The sequence below is a fragment of the Schistosoma haematobium genome, chromosome 4, assembly GCF_000699445.3.
Source record: "Schistosoma haematobium chromosome 4, whole genome shotgun sequence".
Lineage (NCBI taxonomy): Eukaryota > Metazoa > Platyhelminthes > Trematoda > Strigeidida > Schistosomatidae > Schistosoma > Schistosoma haematobium.
In genome coordinates, this window is record NC_067199.1 from 38,264,482 (window position 1) to 38,283,108 (window position 18,627).

The 18,627-nt window shown below is 33.7% G+C and overlaps 1 protein-coding gene across 1 annotated transcript in view; it reads right to left on the reverse strand.

Moving 5' to 3' along the window:
• Window positions 1-18,627, reverse strand: part of VPS13D (Vacuolar protein sorting-associated protein 13D) — a 105,978-nt gene that overhangs the window by 39,760 nt on the left and 47,591 nt on the right. Inside the window, exons 29-38 of the mRNA XM_051216347.1 lie at window positions 17,876-17,992; window positions 17,151-17,437; window positions 16,146-16,431; window positions 14,501-14,789; window positions 13,621-13,816; window positions 12,106-12,426; window positions 10,441-10,636; window positions 8,033-8,160; window positions 6,446-6,545; window positions 3,022-3,139 (exon numbers count right to left, since the gene is read on the reverse strand). Coding sequence (XP_051066924.1) covers window positions 3,022-3,139; window positions 6,446-6,545; window positions 8,033-8,160; window positions 10,441-10,636; window positions 12,106-12,426; window positions 13,621-13,816; window positions 14,501-14,789; window positions 16,146-16,431; window positions 17,151-17,437; window positions 17,876-17,992 — 2,038 coding nt within the window. The remainder of the gene's footprint in view (window positions 1-3,021; window positions 3,140-6,445; window positions 6,546-8,032; window positions 8,161-10,440; window positions 10,637-12,105; window positions 12,427-13,620; window positions 13,817-14,500; window positions 14,790-16,145; window positions 16,432-17,150; window positions 17,438-17,875; window positions 17,993-18,627) is intronic.

An 18,627-nucleotide genomic window follows, 5' to 3' on the forward strand; every position in this document is an offset into this window, starting at 1 on the left:
AAGCGCCGGAGATTCGCTTTTCGTCCTCCCAATTTCGTAAACAACGGTAATGCCACGAGAAGGCAGTGAGTAGGACTTCCCTGGCAGAGGCTATATACGCGTGGTCATGTGAGAGCATTTCGAGAGGGAGAGCGAACTCTCCCCACTCGCGGCCGTACCATGGCATTTGGGGGCAAATATGCTTCTGAGGGATCCACTACTTACTTGACCATAATAGAATTTCTTCAAAGTGAGGATGGATAAATTAACAGTTCACATCAAGCTATTGTTGATAGAACTTTTCAGTGGTATTTTTGCGGATGTTGTAGGAATCATAGGTGGCTCTGCTTCAAGAGTTATGTGCGTGACTAGCAACTCAATAAAATCTATCTCCTTCACATGCATAAAAATTAATAAGGCTATAAATACCTTTAAGCTTTCGAGAAGTCATGGAGCAGACGGGATTTCATCCTTTCTTTTCAAATATGGTGGTCCAGATATTCCACTTTTTCTTCGAAAGCTGTTTACTCTCTCTATGGAACCAACTTCTTATAGGTAAACTCGCATCTTATGGGGTTCAAAATCCTTTGCTAGCTTGGCTTGATTCCTTTCTCAGAATTCGATATCAAATAGTTAAAATTAACTCTTCATTGTCTAACGCTGTCCCTGTTAGAAGTGGTGTAATACAAGGTGGTGTCTTAGGCCCTATGCTCTTTTTAGTGTTTATCAATGATATTTGTGAAAGTTTTTGTGTGGGTAAGCTCCTTCTATATGCAGATGATCTTAAAGTAGTATATTCATTTTCTCCACATGAGCTGAAAGATATGCAAAATTGCATCAGCATGGAGCTTAACAAGGTAGTATAGTGGTGCTTAACATGGCAACTGGAGCTTAATACGGCTGAATGTGGATGGATATGCTTCGGCGATACATCACTCAACTTAGATCTTACCATAAATGGAGAAGTGTTATCTAGGTTACATACAATAGTGTACTTAGGTACTCCCACGACTTGTCGTTTACAGAACGAATATTGAAACAGACCTTTAAGTCTCAACGTCTTGTAGGTTACATAACTCGAAACCTTTATAACAATGAGTCACGTATTTTAATGAACAAAGTTTGTGTTCGACCACTTCTAGAATATTGCACGTCTCTTCTTAGAAGTGCACGTATAAAGGATAAATTAAGGCTGGAATCAGTACAGAGACGATTTACACTTCGTATTCTTGGAGCTGATTGTACCTTAACTTATAATTCTAGATGTAATAAACTTGGGTCCGACCCTTTATGGAAGAGGAGACTCGAACTAAATCTTATCTTTTTCTTCAAACTACTTAATAAGCTATCCCTTACATCCAATCATGTGATTCAATATGCAGAAACTCCTCATTATGACATCCGTAATTCCTTGTCACTAGTGAAACAAACTTGTTCCAAATCATCTCTTTATATGAATTACCTTACCTGTAGATTTTCTAGACTATGGAATAACCTACCACAATCTATCTGTACGATAAAATCACTCCCATTATTTGTTCGCTTCATCGATGCATACTGCTCCCCTGAAAATGTATTGAATGTTGTAGCACCTGTAAGTGTATCTCATTCCACAAGTGATATTATAGGAACTTTAAATGTTTAGCCATTTTTATTAGTGCATACCCTAAGTAAAAGCACCTACTTGGTGTCACTTTATGTTAACACCATCCCTAGCAACTTTAACTAATTTGAATAATATTTAACATCAACAGTATATCACTGTGTCACATGACGCACGCATTTTGGTAGACCTGATTGACATATTTTGGTAATTACTGCTTTCGATAGAACAATTATAAAAGGGACTAATTGCTTTAAATTACTGCTTTGCTGTTCCGTGCTCTCTGTTTTCGCTTCAATTTCTCTAGTTATAGATAATTATCATTAATTCGATGTGGTACACGAAATGACCTTAATTACTCCGTTCATAAATCAACAGGCTGTCCATTTAAGAAAAATTAAAAGTTACCGGCTGATGCATTGGATCACTGTAATACATGTACTACCTGAACAATTACTGAACTAGTATACTTAAAACTTTCGTCTGTCACATGCTTGTTCTGTACATCTAATGTTGCTATTTACATCAAATTGATCATGCCTGTAAACTGACGTGAACTCCGTAATTATTATTTTCAGAATATATCGACCAATCAGAAAAATTATGCACAAACATAGGAACGAAAATCAAAACAATGGGAGACACAACCAAAACAAAGAAGTAAACAATGACAAATTTAAGGTCAATAAGAACCAATCAACGTCGAGGTGCACAGAACAAGCTTTGAGACACATATGGAGAAATTCAAACACTTCACTTCTATCTGAAGTTTGTGCTGATGATGTCGTTCAGAAGAACGATGAAAGCTCCACGACTAAACCATCCAGCTCAGAGAACAAAACTCCACCAAAATCATCCACCTGAGCCACAAATCTTCTCCACCATCTCAGAATATATAAACTATTATTATTAGGGTTTTAGAGTGATCAGTAAGAAAAACCATATTTGAAATATAGTTTTAATCACATATTCAACGTCAATTTCATTGGTCTACACAAGTACAACCACAAAATATCATTTCTAATAATACGAGAAAATAGCTCAGTGTTACGACAAAGCTGTATAGTCTAATAGCTTGACATTAACTTGAGGTGATCACAAAGATCAATACCGATTTGATTCAACGCTGAAGCCGCCAAACTTCTACAGATTCGAGCCACAACTCAAAAAGAATAACACATAAATAACCTTGACCAAGATGTGTCATATAAATCTATTGTTAAGTACTGAGTACCTTCATATGAAGTCAGATGAGGAAAACCGATTTGACACCACGATATAGCATTTTAGCTTTTTCTTTCAATTCGTTTAACAAAATTATATTCATTGAACGTTCTTTACTTAAAATTAACTGTCTATATGGTAATGACTATTTAAGAAGTGAACAATTTTATTTAAATTCGCACTAATTTTTTTATATCTATCATACATAATCTCACCTCCATGGTTCCAGTACAGGTTCCCAAGCAATTAGATTTTGATTGTAATAAGAACATGAAATCCCAGTGCATTCCAGTGTAGCTTGTAAATTTAATCGCTTCCAAAACAGTTTCATATCTATATAAAACAATAATAATCACAACTATACATTAAATAATTTATTTTCCTTTTAAAATCAACGCTATTAACAATAAAACAACATTAGTTACTTTGTTTCACTTTACGGGGATAAAAGAATGCACTAGAAAAAAACAAATTCAATATCGGTTAAACGTTAAATTACATTACCAAAGTAAAGGTTGGATGACATAAACAACAATCTATAAATAAGAACACAAGTAACCAGTTAAATCACCTGATGTAGAAGTAAGTTATGAGAAAGTTAAAGAGACCACACCAAAATGTAACATCAGTCTATGAAGTCACTTGAATATTGATTTAAGTAGTGTTATTAGATCCAGGCTAATTGGTTGGGTTCCGTGTGGTAACCAAAATCAGTTCTCAGAGACGTTAGATACTATGTCTCAAAATTGATCACAATGACGTAGACATAACCACTCTTTAACTCCATATGGATCTTTTATTCCAGTACCAATCAAATGTACCTTTATACTACGTCTATTCAAACCATCTTTCCAATATACGGTCTTTGATTTATCATTTATCTCACATTATTTTGGCTACTTTGGTAATAAATCACTTAATTTTATCTCGAAAAACTTAGCACATCAAAAAACCAATAAATACATCAGAAAATATTTTAAATCACGGTAAAAAAAAAAAAGGAAAAATAACCTTTAACAAAACAAAAATTAGAAGTAATTTTATGACGGTTCATTTTGTTCAGCACCTGGCTAGATGTTAGCCAAGAACAGCAGTCACTGAAACTAATCAAAAGTTCGAGAACAGCCCATTTCTAACAAAATCACGAATATAGCTTGGTTCAACGATTCATCGACAAGATCAAAAACATAAATACTACAGAACAAACGGTGGTGTGGTTAGATGTAACAACACTGTTTATAAATATCCCACTCAGGAAGACTAAAATATATCTGTGAGCAACTTAGATAACCAGAAATGGAGACTAAAATCCCTGTGGACATCATTAAGGAATTATTACGAAAATGAACTATCAAAGTCAAACTTCAAATTAGATGATGAAGGATATCGACAAATACGTGGTGTTGCGATTGTTTCACCGCTAGCTCTCATATTGGATGACATTTCTCTCGGAAAAATAGAAAACATTACAGTGGTACAACATATTGACAATTTTTTATTTTACTCCCGTTATATGGACGATACGTTCACTCTACGTAAAGAACATACTAATCGGATGGAGATATTCAAGCGACTAAATGATGTTCATCTATCTATTAAATTCACGTGCGAGGACGGAAACGAAGGACAGATAGTCTTTCTAAATGTTTGACTTAAATACAGAATAGACGAGTCACAAAGAAGAAACTGAAACAAAAAAGTACTTGGACTACGCAATATACAAATTTTATTAGTTTTGTTCCTCCACGATATAAAACAAACCTGATTAAGACACTTCGTTAAAGAATCAACAATATATGCTCCACAGATGCACTTGAAGAAGAAACAAAGGCATTGAATACTATACTGAAACAAAGTGGGTATCCTAAGAAAACTATAAATAAACACCTGTTAAGTTTGTTTTACATTGTTCCTGCTCATTCCTTCCCTACTCTTTTGTATGTTGGTTTATACTACTTATTTATATTCAGTAAGCAGTTGTATGCCCAACAATTTCCACACTTATGTTGTAACTCAGGTTGTACTGTAACATTCTGAAATGTTCACATATATCTTTAACGTTTATTTTACTTATCGTTGTATTTATCATTATAATCACTGTAATTTAATTACTGTAGCGGTTATCCACAGTTTTATGCATTTGTTTAAACGCAACAGTTTCGATATTACTAGGACAGGAGTTGTGGAGATTGTTAAGTTTTTGATTGAGATCATGAATTAATTGATGTCAGACCATCGTTGGAAACCTGGAAGCACTGGACGGCCGTTTCGTCCTGGTACGGGACTCCTCAGCAGTGCGCATCCACGATCCCGCACCCCGCGGGATTCGAACCCAGGACCTACTGGCTTCGCGCCTGAGCACTTAACCATTAGACCACTGAGCTGGCATCCAATGGTGTTAGTGTCTAACATCAACCAATCCACGAAATTGCGCTCTTGGTTCGAGTTTCGGTTGTTCATAAACTGTTATCAAATTTAGACACAGTTATCGGCTGTCTTTGTACTATCGTATGTTATAATCATTCTTTATGTTACTCTTACAGGAAGCCTTTGCTATTTTCATTCTTGAGCGACGCGTTTAAACGCCTAGACACCTCACAAGTTGAGGTTTGTAACTAAATTTTGTATATTATTTAATAAAGAACCGCTTTTGTAGACAAATCGTTATTTTGGAACTTCGATTTTGCGCGTATCTTAATCGGGGTTACTTGGACGCTTCGATAGAATTAACAACACCTAACCAAGAAAATAGAGTATAAGGATGACCTAACTGCGAGTAAAACGTCTTCGTATATACGCCTACAATTTAGAGGAGATGCACCCAGAGAAATGCTAACAGTCCGAGATTGGAAGTTAAATTACCTACACTTGCCACTCCTTTCCGCATCTACCAATTCAACTGCTCTGGTGGAGCAAGTTCCGTTAACATGTGTTCTGGGAATTTGTTCTTTCGTGCTTGTGAATACCACCCAGTGTGGTTAAGCATAGCCATACTTAAAACTGTTAACAGCTCGATTCTAGCTCATTAAGTAGAAACGGGTCGGTCACAAAGCTAACATGAAGTAATCATTCATAATCATATATGGTGTCGACATCAATCTAAATCCGTCAGACAACTGAAACAATATCAATTCCAATAAAAAATTCAGGGTTCTGCATCCACAAAAAAATATATTCAACTGCTCCTCTTACCTTACTTAATCATCATTTAATGGTATGATCACGTAATTCCACTAGTCATCATACAACCTTCTTCTCAGCATTTCCACACAATTTATCTCTTTCATTCCCCTTGATCCACGTTAACCACATTTATTCTGATCATGACCATCTCACAATTTCAATTTCATTCAGTGGTCATCTTTTTCATGACGTTATTTATCATGTTGTTCAGAGGTAGAATGAAAAATTCCCAAATAAATCACTCTACTTATAAATAATACCATTTAATGAATATATTTCATGTTATAACACTCATTAACCAAATACACTAAGTCTATGTACTCGATCGAAACTACCGACAATCGAATTATGTGAAACACAGGTTCAAGACTACATCATGTGGTTTAATTCAATGAAAATAATCAGGTCATAACATATGATATGTAATAATTTGGCTGATAATAAATGCCTACTTACTTTCAACACAAAATTTTATCAATGGAATCTCTTCAGCTAACAATGAAGATTGAACTGATGTTATTGTATCAAATAGACATATTGAAAATGCAATTTTAATCTAGAAAATCAAATCGAAAAAGAAAAGTGTGTGTTGTAATCATCAGAAATACCGTTACTATAATTAGTAGTCATTAGAGAATCAAGGGATATATACATATTTAACATTAAGAACCAGACGAGAAAAAACTTTTCTTCATAGTTAATTAACACAAGGAATAGGGATAAAAATGAGAGTTCTATCAGAAATTATAGCGTACTGGAAAGGTACTTCGAGAAACATGCTCCTATAAAAAATTTTTAAAGTTTACTTTTTTTTACAATATTTATATAAACGATAACTATAATTTGTAGGTAACGTTTGTTCATCACTCGTTGTGGTATCATCACCAATCAAGGGGTACTGGATAGATTATTTCAGCCTAGTAAATGATCCATAAGCAGTAAACACAAATGAGCACACATACTGGAGATAGAGGGTACTATACACAGATAAGACAGCCAACCTCCACTAGAAGATAATCCAAGAGATTTTTATCTCTTGGAAAACGTATAACCACTAAAACAACTGGATTGGCATTCAACAGTGCAATTTCAATTAACTCGTGACATGGAGCAACTGTTTCATTAAATCATCCCAAAATTACCCTTTACTAGTGATCAAAACATCACTGGTATTTCATTCAGATTACAAACCGATTAATGTTGGACTGCGATGGAAAACCTAAAAGCACTAATGCTATATCCCTATGAGAATAACGAATGGTAGTTGTTGAGATCTATTTCTGGTGTAATACTATACGTATCTTTCTATCGTGTAACTGTTAAGGAACTAAACTATTCATATTTGTGTTCCTCTTATTCTAAGCTTTATTTTGACCTATGAACTATTATTATACCATTTACTATTCTTGAGTTATGCCCTGTCTATCAATTACTATCTCCCACATTCACAGCCACTTTTGGTTAGATCTTGTACAAATGTTATTTTCTATTTTATGATACTATGTGGTCTGTTTGGTTTGAATATAAGCCCAGTATGTTTGAAATACATGATTCATACCACAGAGGCTGAGATTGGTGTTCTGAACTTAACAGGTAGAGCTAAATTGAGAGAAGGATCGATAGGGAGTCTAGACTGCTCGTACGGGTTTTATGCGTTATTGGTCCGGTCGATAAATCACTGTTCTCTAATTGGCGGTATCGTCACTTTATATATTGATAGGGATACAAAGCCGCAAGCTTTAACAACTAATCAGCTATTTCGTCATAGTATGGGACTACTTCTCAACAGTATGCATCCACGATCCCGTATATGAGACTCGAACCCAGAACCTTCGGTCTCGCACGATATGATATTTAATATGACCAAAATAAGCAATACTGTTATTCTTAGATTGTAAATGATTACACAAGGAGTAAAAGACTGAAATACAATGAATTCACATTATTCTAACTACAATTACTCGGTATCACTTTTTGTTTTGTTTTGCTTTAAGAAACTTACAATTCAGAAGAAAAAAAAGAATAAAACTATAAATATCTTACATCGAAATTAATTAATTGTTTTGAAATGTAATCAGCAAAAATATTTGGCCAAAATGTTACCAATAATGATGATGATGATGATGATGACGATGATTTTTGATTTGAAGTTGTTACTGATGATTGTACATCTAAATGTAAATGAGGGGAAGGAATTTCTTTATGACAAAAAAAAAATTTTATACACGAAGGAACTTTGATGTAACATTCCAAACAAAAAGAGTGCAATTCAGAATTGAAAATTTTCAATAATTAGAAGTCATAAAGTAATTTGTACACAGATGCATACATTGTTAGACGACTGTTAATAGTCGACAGTTAATTTCAGATTTTGATTTCATGTTAGTTAGTAATTTCTAGCAAGGTGTACCAATAGTCATGGGAGAACTGACACTGCCTTGGGGATTTGAACCTAAATAAATCAGCTACTTAATCTGTGACGTTACTACTGGGTCATAACTGAAAACTTAATGGACTGAGATATTTACGAAGTAATCAATCTGTTGTACATAGATACATTATTTAGTGTATATGAAGAAACTATAAGATTTTTGAATAAGACGGTGTTCTTATTACCTGCGTACGAGAGGTTTATTATGATTTTAAGAGCTTTATACAAAAAACACTTCATACCAAATGCGAAAAAGGTTACTCAGTCTCTTAATCTTCTATAAATAGTATGAGAGAAAAAGGGGTGGTTATGGCTGCTAATGTAGAACTGCTACTAGGATAAAGGCATTTTTGACTTATTGCGGGACCATTGTTGTCCAGAATAGATAGATCGTCCAGGTCGGTGGTTGGATGCAGCCTACAGGAAACCTTGTACCTATGTTTCGCGCTATTCATCACTCGTGTACCTGTCATCTTGAGATACCTGATGCTTCCTGGAGGATTTGATCTAGTATCACTCAGCTTAGCAATAAGAGATGTTACTCCAGAACCCTTCGACAGCGAATTTGGATGCCTTCGGTCTCGTTAGTGAATTCCTGACCTGTATATCATTAAGCCAGTATCCAACGGTTTCAAGGCATAACTTTAATAGATCTACGATAATGAGCGACCATCTCAGCAGATAACTACCTCACATCCGATACGGTTGAAATCCACTAGTGGCGGTATCTCATTAAAATTTCAGAAATTTTCTCTTCAAGCTAGTTATTAGCCAGGAAATGATAATTGTAGGTATTGGTTATACAGATTTTTTTAAAAATGACTCGCTACAAATGTTTCATAGACATTGAAAGTTTCGCTTTTCTGTTTTCCGAATAAATATCATGGATGCTTATATAATTCTACATGAGAATAAACTAGATAAGGACAGGCAAAACTTAATAAAAAAAACAGCCAGCTCAATAAATGTAACCGCCACAAAATCACATGGAGGGGAATTCGACACTTCTTTCAAGTAAATTCATCAGTGCAAGAACATTTTTTGATTAAAACAAACATATGGTTAGTTTCTATCTCGATAATATTACAAGTTAACATGAGACCAGGAATCGATAAAATAATATGTTATTTTATCATTCATTTAAACACATAAATATTGGTACAACAAGGCACCAAATATATATGCGCCACACTTCATCACTTGATTTGTGTGACGGCTGTGAAACTACTGCCCAGGCACCCAAACTGAAGCTGATGGTTTTTTTAGGGGATCACTCCCCGAACATTGACATAGAGGTCTAATCCATGGGGCACTGGAGCAAAGCTAGGGTATGCAGTTCTATGGTAGCAGGTGACCAACAATAGGTTCATACTCCATTCATTCTCTCAGGATCCTGAAGCTCATGTGCAGCATTGGTTTGAAATCAGGATTTTCCAACTCCCCTATGTATATCCTCCGTACCCACCAACCCTGTTAAAGCACTGGATATTCTCTTTTAGTTCGCTCGATTTCGTAAACAACAACCTCGCCTCGAGAAGGCAGTGACTAAAACGTCCTCTGGTAATAGCTGTATACGCATGGCCATGTGAGAGCATTTCGAGAGGAAGGATGGACTCTCACCACCCCCGACCGCACCGAGGAACTTCGGGGACCCAGAAGTTATTAAAGAGCTACTTAGAAGCGATACTTCACCGATAATAATTCCACTGTTAATGGAAAGATCAACTCCGTGGTTAGATCTTGAAATGATGAGTAGTAAAATAAAAAACTAAGACTTTGGTGTGAAGTATTTTGAAATAATAGCAAAAATAACACTAACAGAACAAAGTGGTTTGTAATCACTTGAAATAACTTCAAATTACTCAAAGACTCAGACGTACATTCTGTAATAAGGAGTTATGAAGTTAGTCAAGGTTAATAAAGTTCCGGACGATTTCTAATTGTTTGATTACACAAAATTACAAGTTTCAATTAAGGTTATGAGACATTATTTGTATTAAAAATGATGTTTATACCTTACCTGGTAACAAATGAATAGCATCTCGGTTTTCACCGTCATTATTAGTGTGAGCATCAACTGATGATGATTTAATGTCTGATGTATTTATCGTCATTAGAGAAGAGAAAAATTGTATAGCATTTTGTAATTCTGAAAAATTCGATGTAATATGAATGTTGGGCGCAGTTAAAGACATTTGAAGCTGTAACTGTGCTGGCTAATATGAGAAGAAAATAACAAACGTTTGAATAAAACAATATGGCGAAGACAGTAGATAAATAAAAAAGTTGACTCTTCATAATACCATGATGGTAACATGTATTGAGGATTTATATCCATGGACACAAGAAACGCTAACTGTGATGTGAGACCTGATAACACTAAACAGTTTTGTAAACCGAAGCAACTGTCAACAATAATAAAGTAAATATTATGTGTTTACCAAGTACAGTTTCATGTATTTAGCCATGAAACACAATCTGGTAATACCAACAAATTAGACGAAGACAAATCCAAACATATGATGTTAGCAGCAATAACTCAATTCCGTTAATCACTAAGCTGTCCATCCAAGTGTCTGATAATCGTTTAAAGACGTCCACAAAGTGAATCGAAATCTATCAAAGGCAATTAAACTCTCGTTTGTTACCACTTCTGAGATTGTTGTCATACATTTATTTAAGCCAGAACCATGGGTACAGAAGAAAATAAATCAGTCATGATAGTAATCTCCAGTTTTGCATAGATATTCACTCCGCTCCCTCCCTCTTCATTTGCTAGTGTACAGGTTTGAGAATAAATTCACGAAAATAACTTTTCTTCAAGCAGACATTTCTTGTTTCTTGTCTCTATGGGTGCTTTTGGTTCGATAAATACATTCATCGATTGATTTTCACTCTAGATTATTTATTTAACATTGAAATTAAGTAGATACTGAGCTTGGAAAGTGATAATAACATAATGAGCCAAATTTCTTAGTGGACAATTTAAATCCTTAGATCTTTTTTTGATTATCTGAACTAATTTGGTTTCAAAAAACGCCAAATCAAACCATCAATGTACATAACAAACTGATGATATTAACCATTGATTGAGTGTTCAACTTTCAAAATTATAGGATTTAAAATAATAAACTTACAATGTATAACAAATATTTAAGAATGAAGGTGAATAGTTGAGTAATACTTTGATCACAATTCGTCTTTAGTTAGCACACAATGAATGAAAAATTAAACGTTATGAAGACCTTAACATCATGAGATGACTTTACCTAAATAACAGTTGGAAGCTAGGAGTTTTAAAACAGATACTTCACCTTATCCAAATACCAGCCTATGGTCTAAGATTAGGATGACCCCATCAAAGATCGAATTGAAGAAATTCAGGCTTCGTAGTGAAAGTTGACCCTCCAACAATTCACATTCCTATCTTTTATCAATTCATAAATATTCCAGTTAGCATCGATTGTTAACGTCATAATTACCTCAGTATCAAACTTGACTAAACTCCGTGGGGTTATGCAATCTCAATAGAATATTGAGATGTTATAGGTGGAAATTTCTTTTTCCAAAGATATTATCAATATTAAAACATGTATACTCATTCAATTAGAAATAATATGATATGATTACATAATTGAATAAGAAAGAAAGAAAGAAATCATTCATTATAAGTGTATAAACATACTTTAACATGTAATAAATTTCTTTGCCAAGGAGGATATTCAATAAAAATATTTGATGAACAAAGTAATCCAGTATTCATAAATGTTCCTTTCATAGATGAAATTGTTGAAGTGGATGATGCAAACAGTTGAGATGAAGAGGATGATTTATTATTTAACAAGTGATGATACAATTTAGAGTAGAATTTCAATGGACTAGGTATAATAATCAATGATTTTGAATTAGAATATAAACAAAATTGTAGAATATCAGTATGTATTTCATCATTTAGTATTTCAGATATTGAATATTTTGATGTATGACGTGAGAAACGTACACTTGACTGGAGAAAAAAGACACAAGTGGGTGGAAAAAAGAAGTAATAAATTCAAATGTGAAACAAAATAATAATCACAGATAATTGACTCGAAATTGTAAACGTTTATGGTCATTTCTATTCAAGATAATATTTTGCTCACAGAATATAAAGAGATGAACTAGTGAATAAGACAACTGACTTTCAACTAACAAACCGAGCATCTTATTAACCAGTGTCAACTAGCATGAAACCTTTGTCAAACATGTTCCTCTTCCGAAAACCTTCGAACACCTAAAATACTATTTGGATAATCTGCATAGTCCTGAAATAACATTTTATTTGATACCAAATATTGTGACATTAGATAACATTTGTTATCTTTAGTTAGAGACTTCAGGTGATATAGTGAAAGATAAACATTCAATTCTGAGAAGCTGTTGATCAAAAAACCGAATTCATTGTTATATATTTGTGAACAAATACCATTTATTCACGACTATTCTTCAGTGAATTATCAATCTATCCTGGTTGAAAATTTAAAGGTTGCTGTTATTATCGGAATAATAAACATTGAGGAATTTAAACAATTAACGTTGTGATGGTTGAGATGTTCTGTTTATTGAATATCTATCCTTTAATGAAAATCGTTGGTCACCGGCTACCATGGGACTGCATCTCCTCATGATGCTTTACTGACTTGTGGATCAGACCTTTAGGTCGAAGGCTCCAGGTGTGGCCCCCTAAGAAAACCATCTGCTTCGGTTTGCGCACCCGGTCAGTATCACAGCCCTCACACAAATTAAATCAGATTTGTGTGGCGCATATGTATTTGGTACCTCTTTGTAGTAATATTTATGTGTTCAATTGAATAAATAAATAATTGACTGGTCACTGAGTCGAGAATAATTTCATGTTTGTGCAGTCCTTTAGTATTAACAAGTGCTAACTGGCCAGAAACATGGATCACAGGTTTCTTAATTGAAATCTTATACCACTATGGGGATAGGAAAACGTTAAATTGGTGATCAGTCAATTGTGGATCCAAATAATTTAAAGTAAAAAAGATGAAAATAACAAACAGCCATAAACCGTATAATTCAGGGTTGATGGGGCAGCGACTTGGAAAATCAGTTTCACATAAGTTTTGGGTGACCGATAATCGTACATTTAGAATACAAACAATTATGGACAAGTGCTCACTAATAATAAAATCCTTACTTTAATCAGAAAACATGATTTTTCGTATGGTATACAAGCTTCACAATCTTCTATGAATATATGCAAAGACGTATTCAGTACACCAGAAGTTAAGTTCGACTCCCGTTTATGATTATAACTTGATTCATCAGAATACATCTGCAATTTGGAAATCGTTCGAGTTGTGGATATACAATTGATGCAAGGTGAAATAGGCCTAATTTAAGAATATTTAAAAAAAAAAAACATGAACCCACTTTAGTGCTATAGATGAAGATAATCAACAGACAAATTAACACACAGAGAAACAGATAAGCACTAAATTAGTAAAGTACCCGTAAATCTATAAAGACCATAACTTCTATCCAAAAAAAGAAACACAGATAGACATATATGGTTACTTTTGAGTTTCCACAAAGCCGTAGCGAAAAGTCCTACGTTTAAAAGGAGCAAAGTTTTCTGGCATTCATTAGTGGACTGTTCATAAGTTAGCAAATATTTACCATTAACTTTTGGTCCCTAGAGAAGAAATGTCGTTATATCTATCAGGTTTGGTGACAGATATTACTTAGATATGATCTAAACGGATAATCTTAATTGAACCTAGTTGAAGTTAAAGGTTCTAGAATCGATTTAAAAAGAGGAAAATAGAATTTGAAATTTGCTTCATTCAATTAGAATTACCATGCGAATAACTGGTGGTACATCACAGAGGACATAGAATTCCAGTTCAAAGACAATGATTATATAACGTCAGGTTATCAATGAATAGTCAGATAAATAGTGAATTCATTGATTATTAAAACAATGACCGAGTTATCACTAGAACATTAAAATGATTTATCCAAAATCATATTCATTATATAATAAAACAGAAGTTAATAATTTATTTATAACATACTTTTGTAAAGTGTAAACAATCGAGGAATTTTCACTGCCAGATGGTAAAGGAGATGATAAGAGAAAATACTGAAAACGCAATAACCAATCCCAGTCACAAATTAAATGAAGTCTCATTAAAGAGAATATAAATGTTGATTGTAACAAAGAACTATTGGAACAAATAAAAAGTTTCGGCGTTTTCACCAATATCTCATCAGTTCGCTTTACTCTCTCCTCCTCCTCTTCAATTAATTGATCTGATAAATCTGTTGACAAACTTTTTAAAATAAACTGATTTTGTTCATTATCTGTAAAAATATAAAACAATAATTGATGAATTCGAACCACAAAAAAAAGAAAACGAAGAATAAAGCGGGGAATGTCCATTATCAGACATTCAACACCAGGTACCATCAAGGCAATCCACCACAGACAAACTATACGTGCCCGATACTGGTTACCCGGTTATCGAAGAATCACTAATGACATTTGTGGGCTGCCGTATCTAGATATTTTTAACAGGCAGCTAACCTGCATGTTGCTGTCATTGCTGATTGTAGAATCTATCAAGTAAGCAATAGAGTCTCTGAGTACCATAAAGTCAGATTGACAGAAGGAAGTTTAATTATACATGGCCCCCATAAGAAACTCATTTCTGCTCGCCTAAACTTTCCCGCAAGTAAGTTGGATAGGGTGTTATGTATTTTGCAACGAATGTCATACGTGACAGCACCTGCGCCATTACAAATGATTTTGAGCCAAGTCATTCAATGTCTTTAACCATTGATTATAATAATCACGCGGGCCCCAACCAGGTAATCCCATTGTCAGTGACTTGATGAACTGATGCCATGTTTTGGTTTGGTACGAGGTTTATAAAGCTATCTTTAAGCCATAATATTTGTGTTCAAGTTAGCGAATACTTTCGAACTAAGCAAAAATGAATTAAGAGTAGAGTACGATTCAAAACCATAATGGATTGATTTTCTGACTGATGAGTCATACGCATCTCAGAACACAGTGCATATGTGCAACAATCCACTTTGTCATACTACATCATAAAGAGATTAATTTATCAAGATAAATCCCATTATAGTAGAATATGTTAAAATATCAGTAGTAGTAGACATAGATACCATAGTTTGAGAAATAATGACTAGGCAGAATAAAGGTAATGGATATTTTGAGACAAAGAGTGAATGGATACGGAACATTGTGATCAATTCTGAGTCATATCTTCAACCATTGTTTATGACTGACACGAGCATCTCAACCAGGTATTTGACTCAAACCAACAGTCAGTGATACCATGCACTGATATCATACCTTCCTTTGGTTACCCATAGCTTTAGCTCCAGTTTATTTTCAAATCAGTAAACATCCCTCATCAATATAAGTGGTAGCTAGGTATATGTAGCATAAGTGTCAGACTCCTCAATTGATGGAAATTCACGATCTCAAAAACTGATTTCCCATCTTTATCCAGTGGTCTATAACTAACCTCGCTTCGACAATACATTGAAGGTATCTCTATGATCGCACACACTATTAGCCTAAAATCATCTTTCATTTTCAAAAAGTCATGTTTCATAGATAAATTAAAGCCTAAATCTAAATACCGAGGGGTTCATAAAAAAGAGTAACATTATTTAAATTGAGATTACCTTTGTCAACTTGAGTTTTCAATAAATTTATATCGTAGCATTGAAGTTGAATAGATGTACTTCGGTTTGAAAAATATTCATAAGTTAACAGTGTATCACAAAAGTCGATTATAGCAAACGGATTAGATTCATTATTGTTCTCATTCTCTTTTAGATTTGCATTAACAGTAGAATTATTATTCATAATAACAGATGAGTTTGATGAATCAAATAATGTAGCTTGAACTGAATTCAAACGGATTTCAATTGCAAACTTAGTCCATATATTTGATTCAAGAAATGATTTCTAATGAAGTAAACATAGAATAAACTTTTAATATCCATTAAAGTTGCGTAACAAGCATGTAAATCAATGTAATGACTATTACATATATGATACAAGTAGGCATATGAAAAACTTTATGGTTAGACAATTTTTAATCAGTATTTCAAATTATAAGTCTCCATTTTCTATTTTGGATGATCTCTAGAACACCGAGATTGTGAAGGAATAAAATGTCAGCCATGCACTTAGTTAAAACAACTTAGGACCTGGGACATATTTGTTCTGGTCAAAGTTACCTCACAACAACTGTAACAGCGAGACGAAATAAAGAGGATATGTAGCAAAGAGGTTCAAGTGATCTCTATGATTGTTTATGTTCTTAAACCTTTAACAAAAACCAGTCAAAAATTGAGGTCCAACAGGACAAGCTGTTAGTCATATATGGAGAAATTCAAACACGTCAATTTTATCTGGAGTTTGCGCTGATGATGCTGTTAAGATAAACAATGTAAGCTCCACGACCAAACCATCAAATTTAGAGAACAAAACTTCAACAAAACCATCCACTTAGCACTTCTAATCATGAAAGTCTATCTAAAAGGAATTACTGGTTTGAGAGTTTACATTTTTTAGTATATGTAAAGTACAGTTTTAAATTCTATAAGACATATATTAAACTTAGCTAAGATGAAAAATAGTGAACAAAACTGGGATTCAAAATAATTCTATTTACTATTTACCTTTGTATCGACACTAGGATTTGAATATTCACCAAAATTATGTGATAATACACCACGAATTAAACAATATGTATGTTGATCTATATGAAGTTGACAATTTGTGAATTCTCCACTTATTTTCCAATCTGGTATTTTACCAGAAGTTAAATTATGCTCCAAAATTAAATTAACACAGTTGATAGGATTGAAAAAGAAAGTGGTGTTATTGGAATGAGATGGATATAATCTACCAATAGGTATGAACAACTGATTTGGTAAATGAACATACACATTGTTGTAGTTATGTTCTAAAGAGAAAAAAAGCATCATGTTTTAGTGTCACATAAAATAAAGTTTAAACAATCAAAGCTTAAATTAAAGTATCAGAATTAGTCTCCACCTATCTTTGTATTCCTACCGACTAATGTGTTTGTTTGATATCTGCCCAAAAGTTTGATTCATTTTTTTCATGAGTTAATCGTAGACAACCAATGGATGTTAAACTTCTTCAAGTTATGTATAAAACATATTATTGTAAACTAATAATATAGTCTAACCTATTTATCATCTAATAATTAAGTGATTGTTGAGAGCCACAGAATAGTCATCGAGAGCAAAGAAAAGCGAGAAAAGTAGTTTACATAGATATAGAGAGTTCATCGTTTGCGTGTGGGCTGTGATACTGCCCGGGTGTCCAAACCGAAGCAGGTGGTTATCTTAGGGGGCCAAAACAGTTTTCACAGTACCTGATTTCCTTATCAAGTCGGGATCAAATAAACTAGTTTGTTCTGCACAATATAAAGAAAATCCATAAAATTCCATAAATATTCTATCGATCAACAAAGGTTGAGAATCATCGAGATCTAAAAATAAAGAAAAACAAGAATAAATCCATGAACAAATCATTTCAGTAAGACAGTTTTTTTTAGAGGAGAGTAGAACAAATTTCAAATCAATATTTGTATATGGATTGATAACAAAAACAAACAATTGAATATTGATGGAATCATTACTGAATGATATTTGAATATTGACAAACAGACTCGATTAGCATAAAAGTTCTAATCGACCTAACTGACCAGAGTACAAGCATCAAGTTTCTAGTCGGCTATGAACAAAAATTTATACGTAGTCTTCGTTGCATCAACTCCATAGTTCCAAGACCTTAAAGCCAGAACTTGGAATTTGTAAAATTTAGATATGAACCGATACCTATGACTTAATTGAGTTTTTAAGACAGCGGTATTAATAGAGATGCATGCTATTTTCAAGAAACCATTTACTGCTGACAAGCTGCGCCACAACCAGTGGTACGATTTCGTATTCAAATAGTACATTTGCTAGTTTTCAACCAACCTGTTAGTTATGTTCTCAAGAAACAGAGGTTTTAATCAACACAGAACAGTACGATTATCAGTGAGGATGCGACCGACAACTATGAAAATGTAGAAACTATGATAATCTTATTAATTTATTTCTGCTATCCTGATACGATATG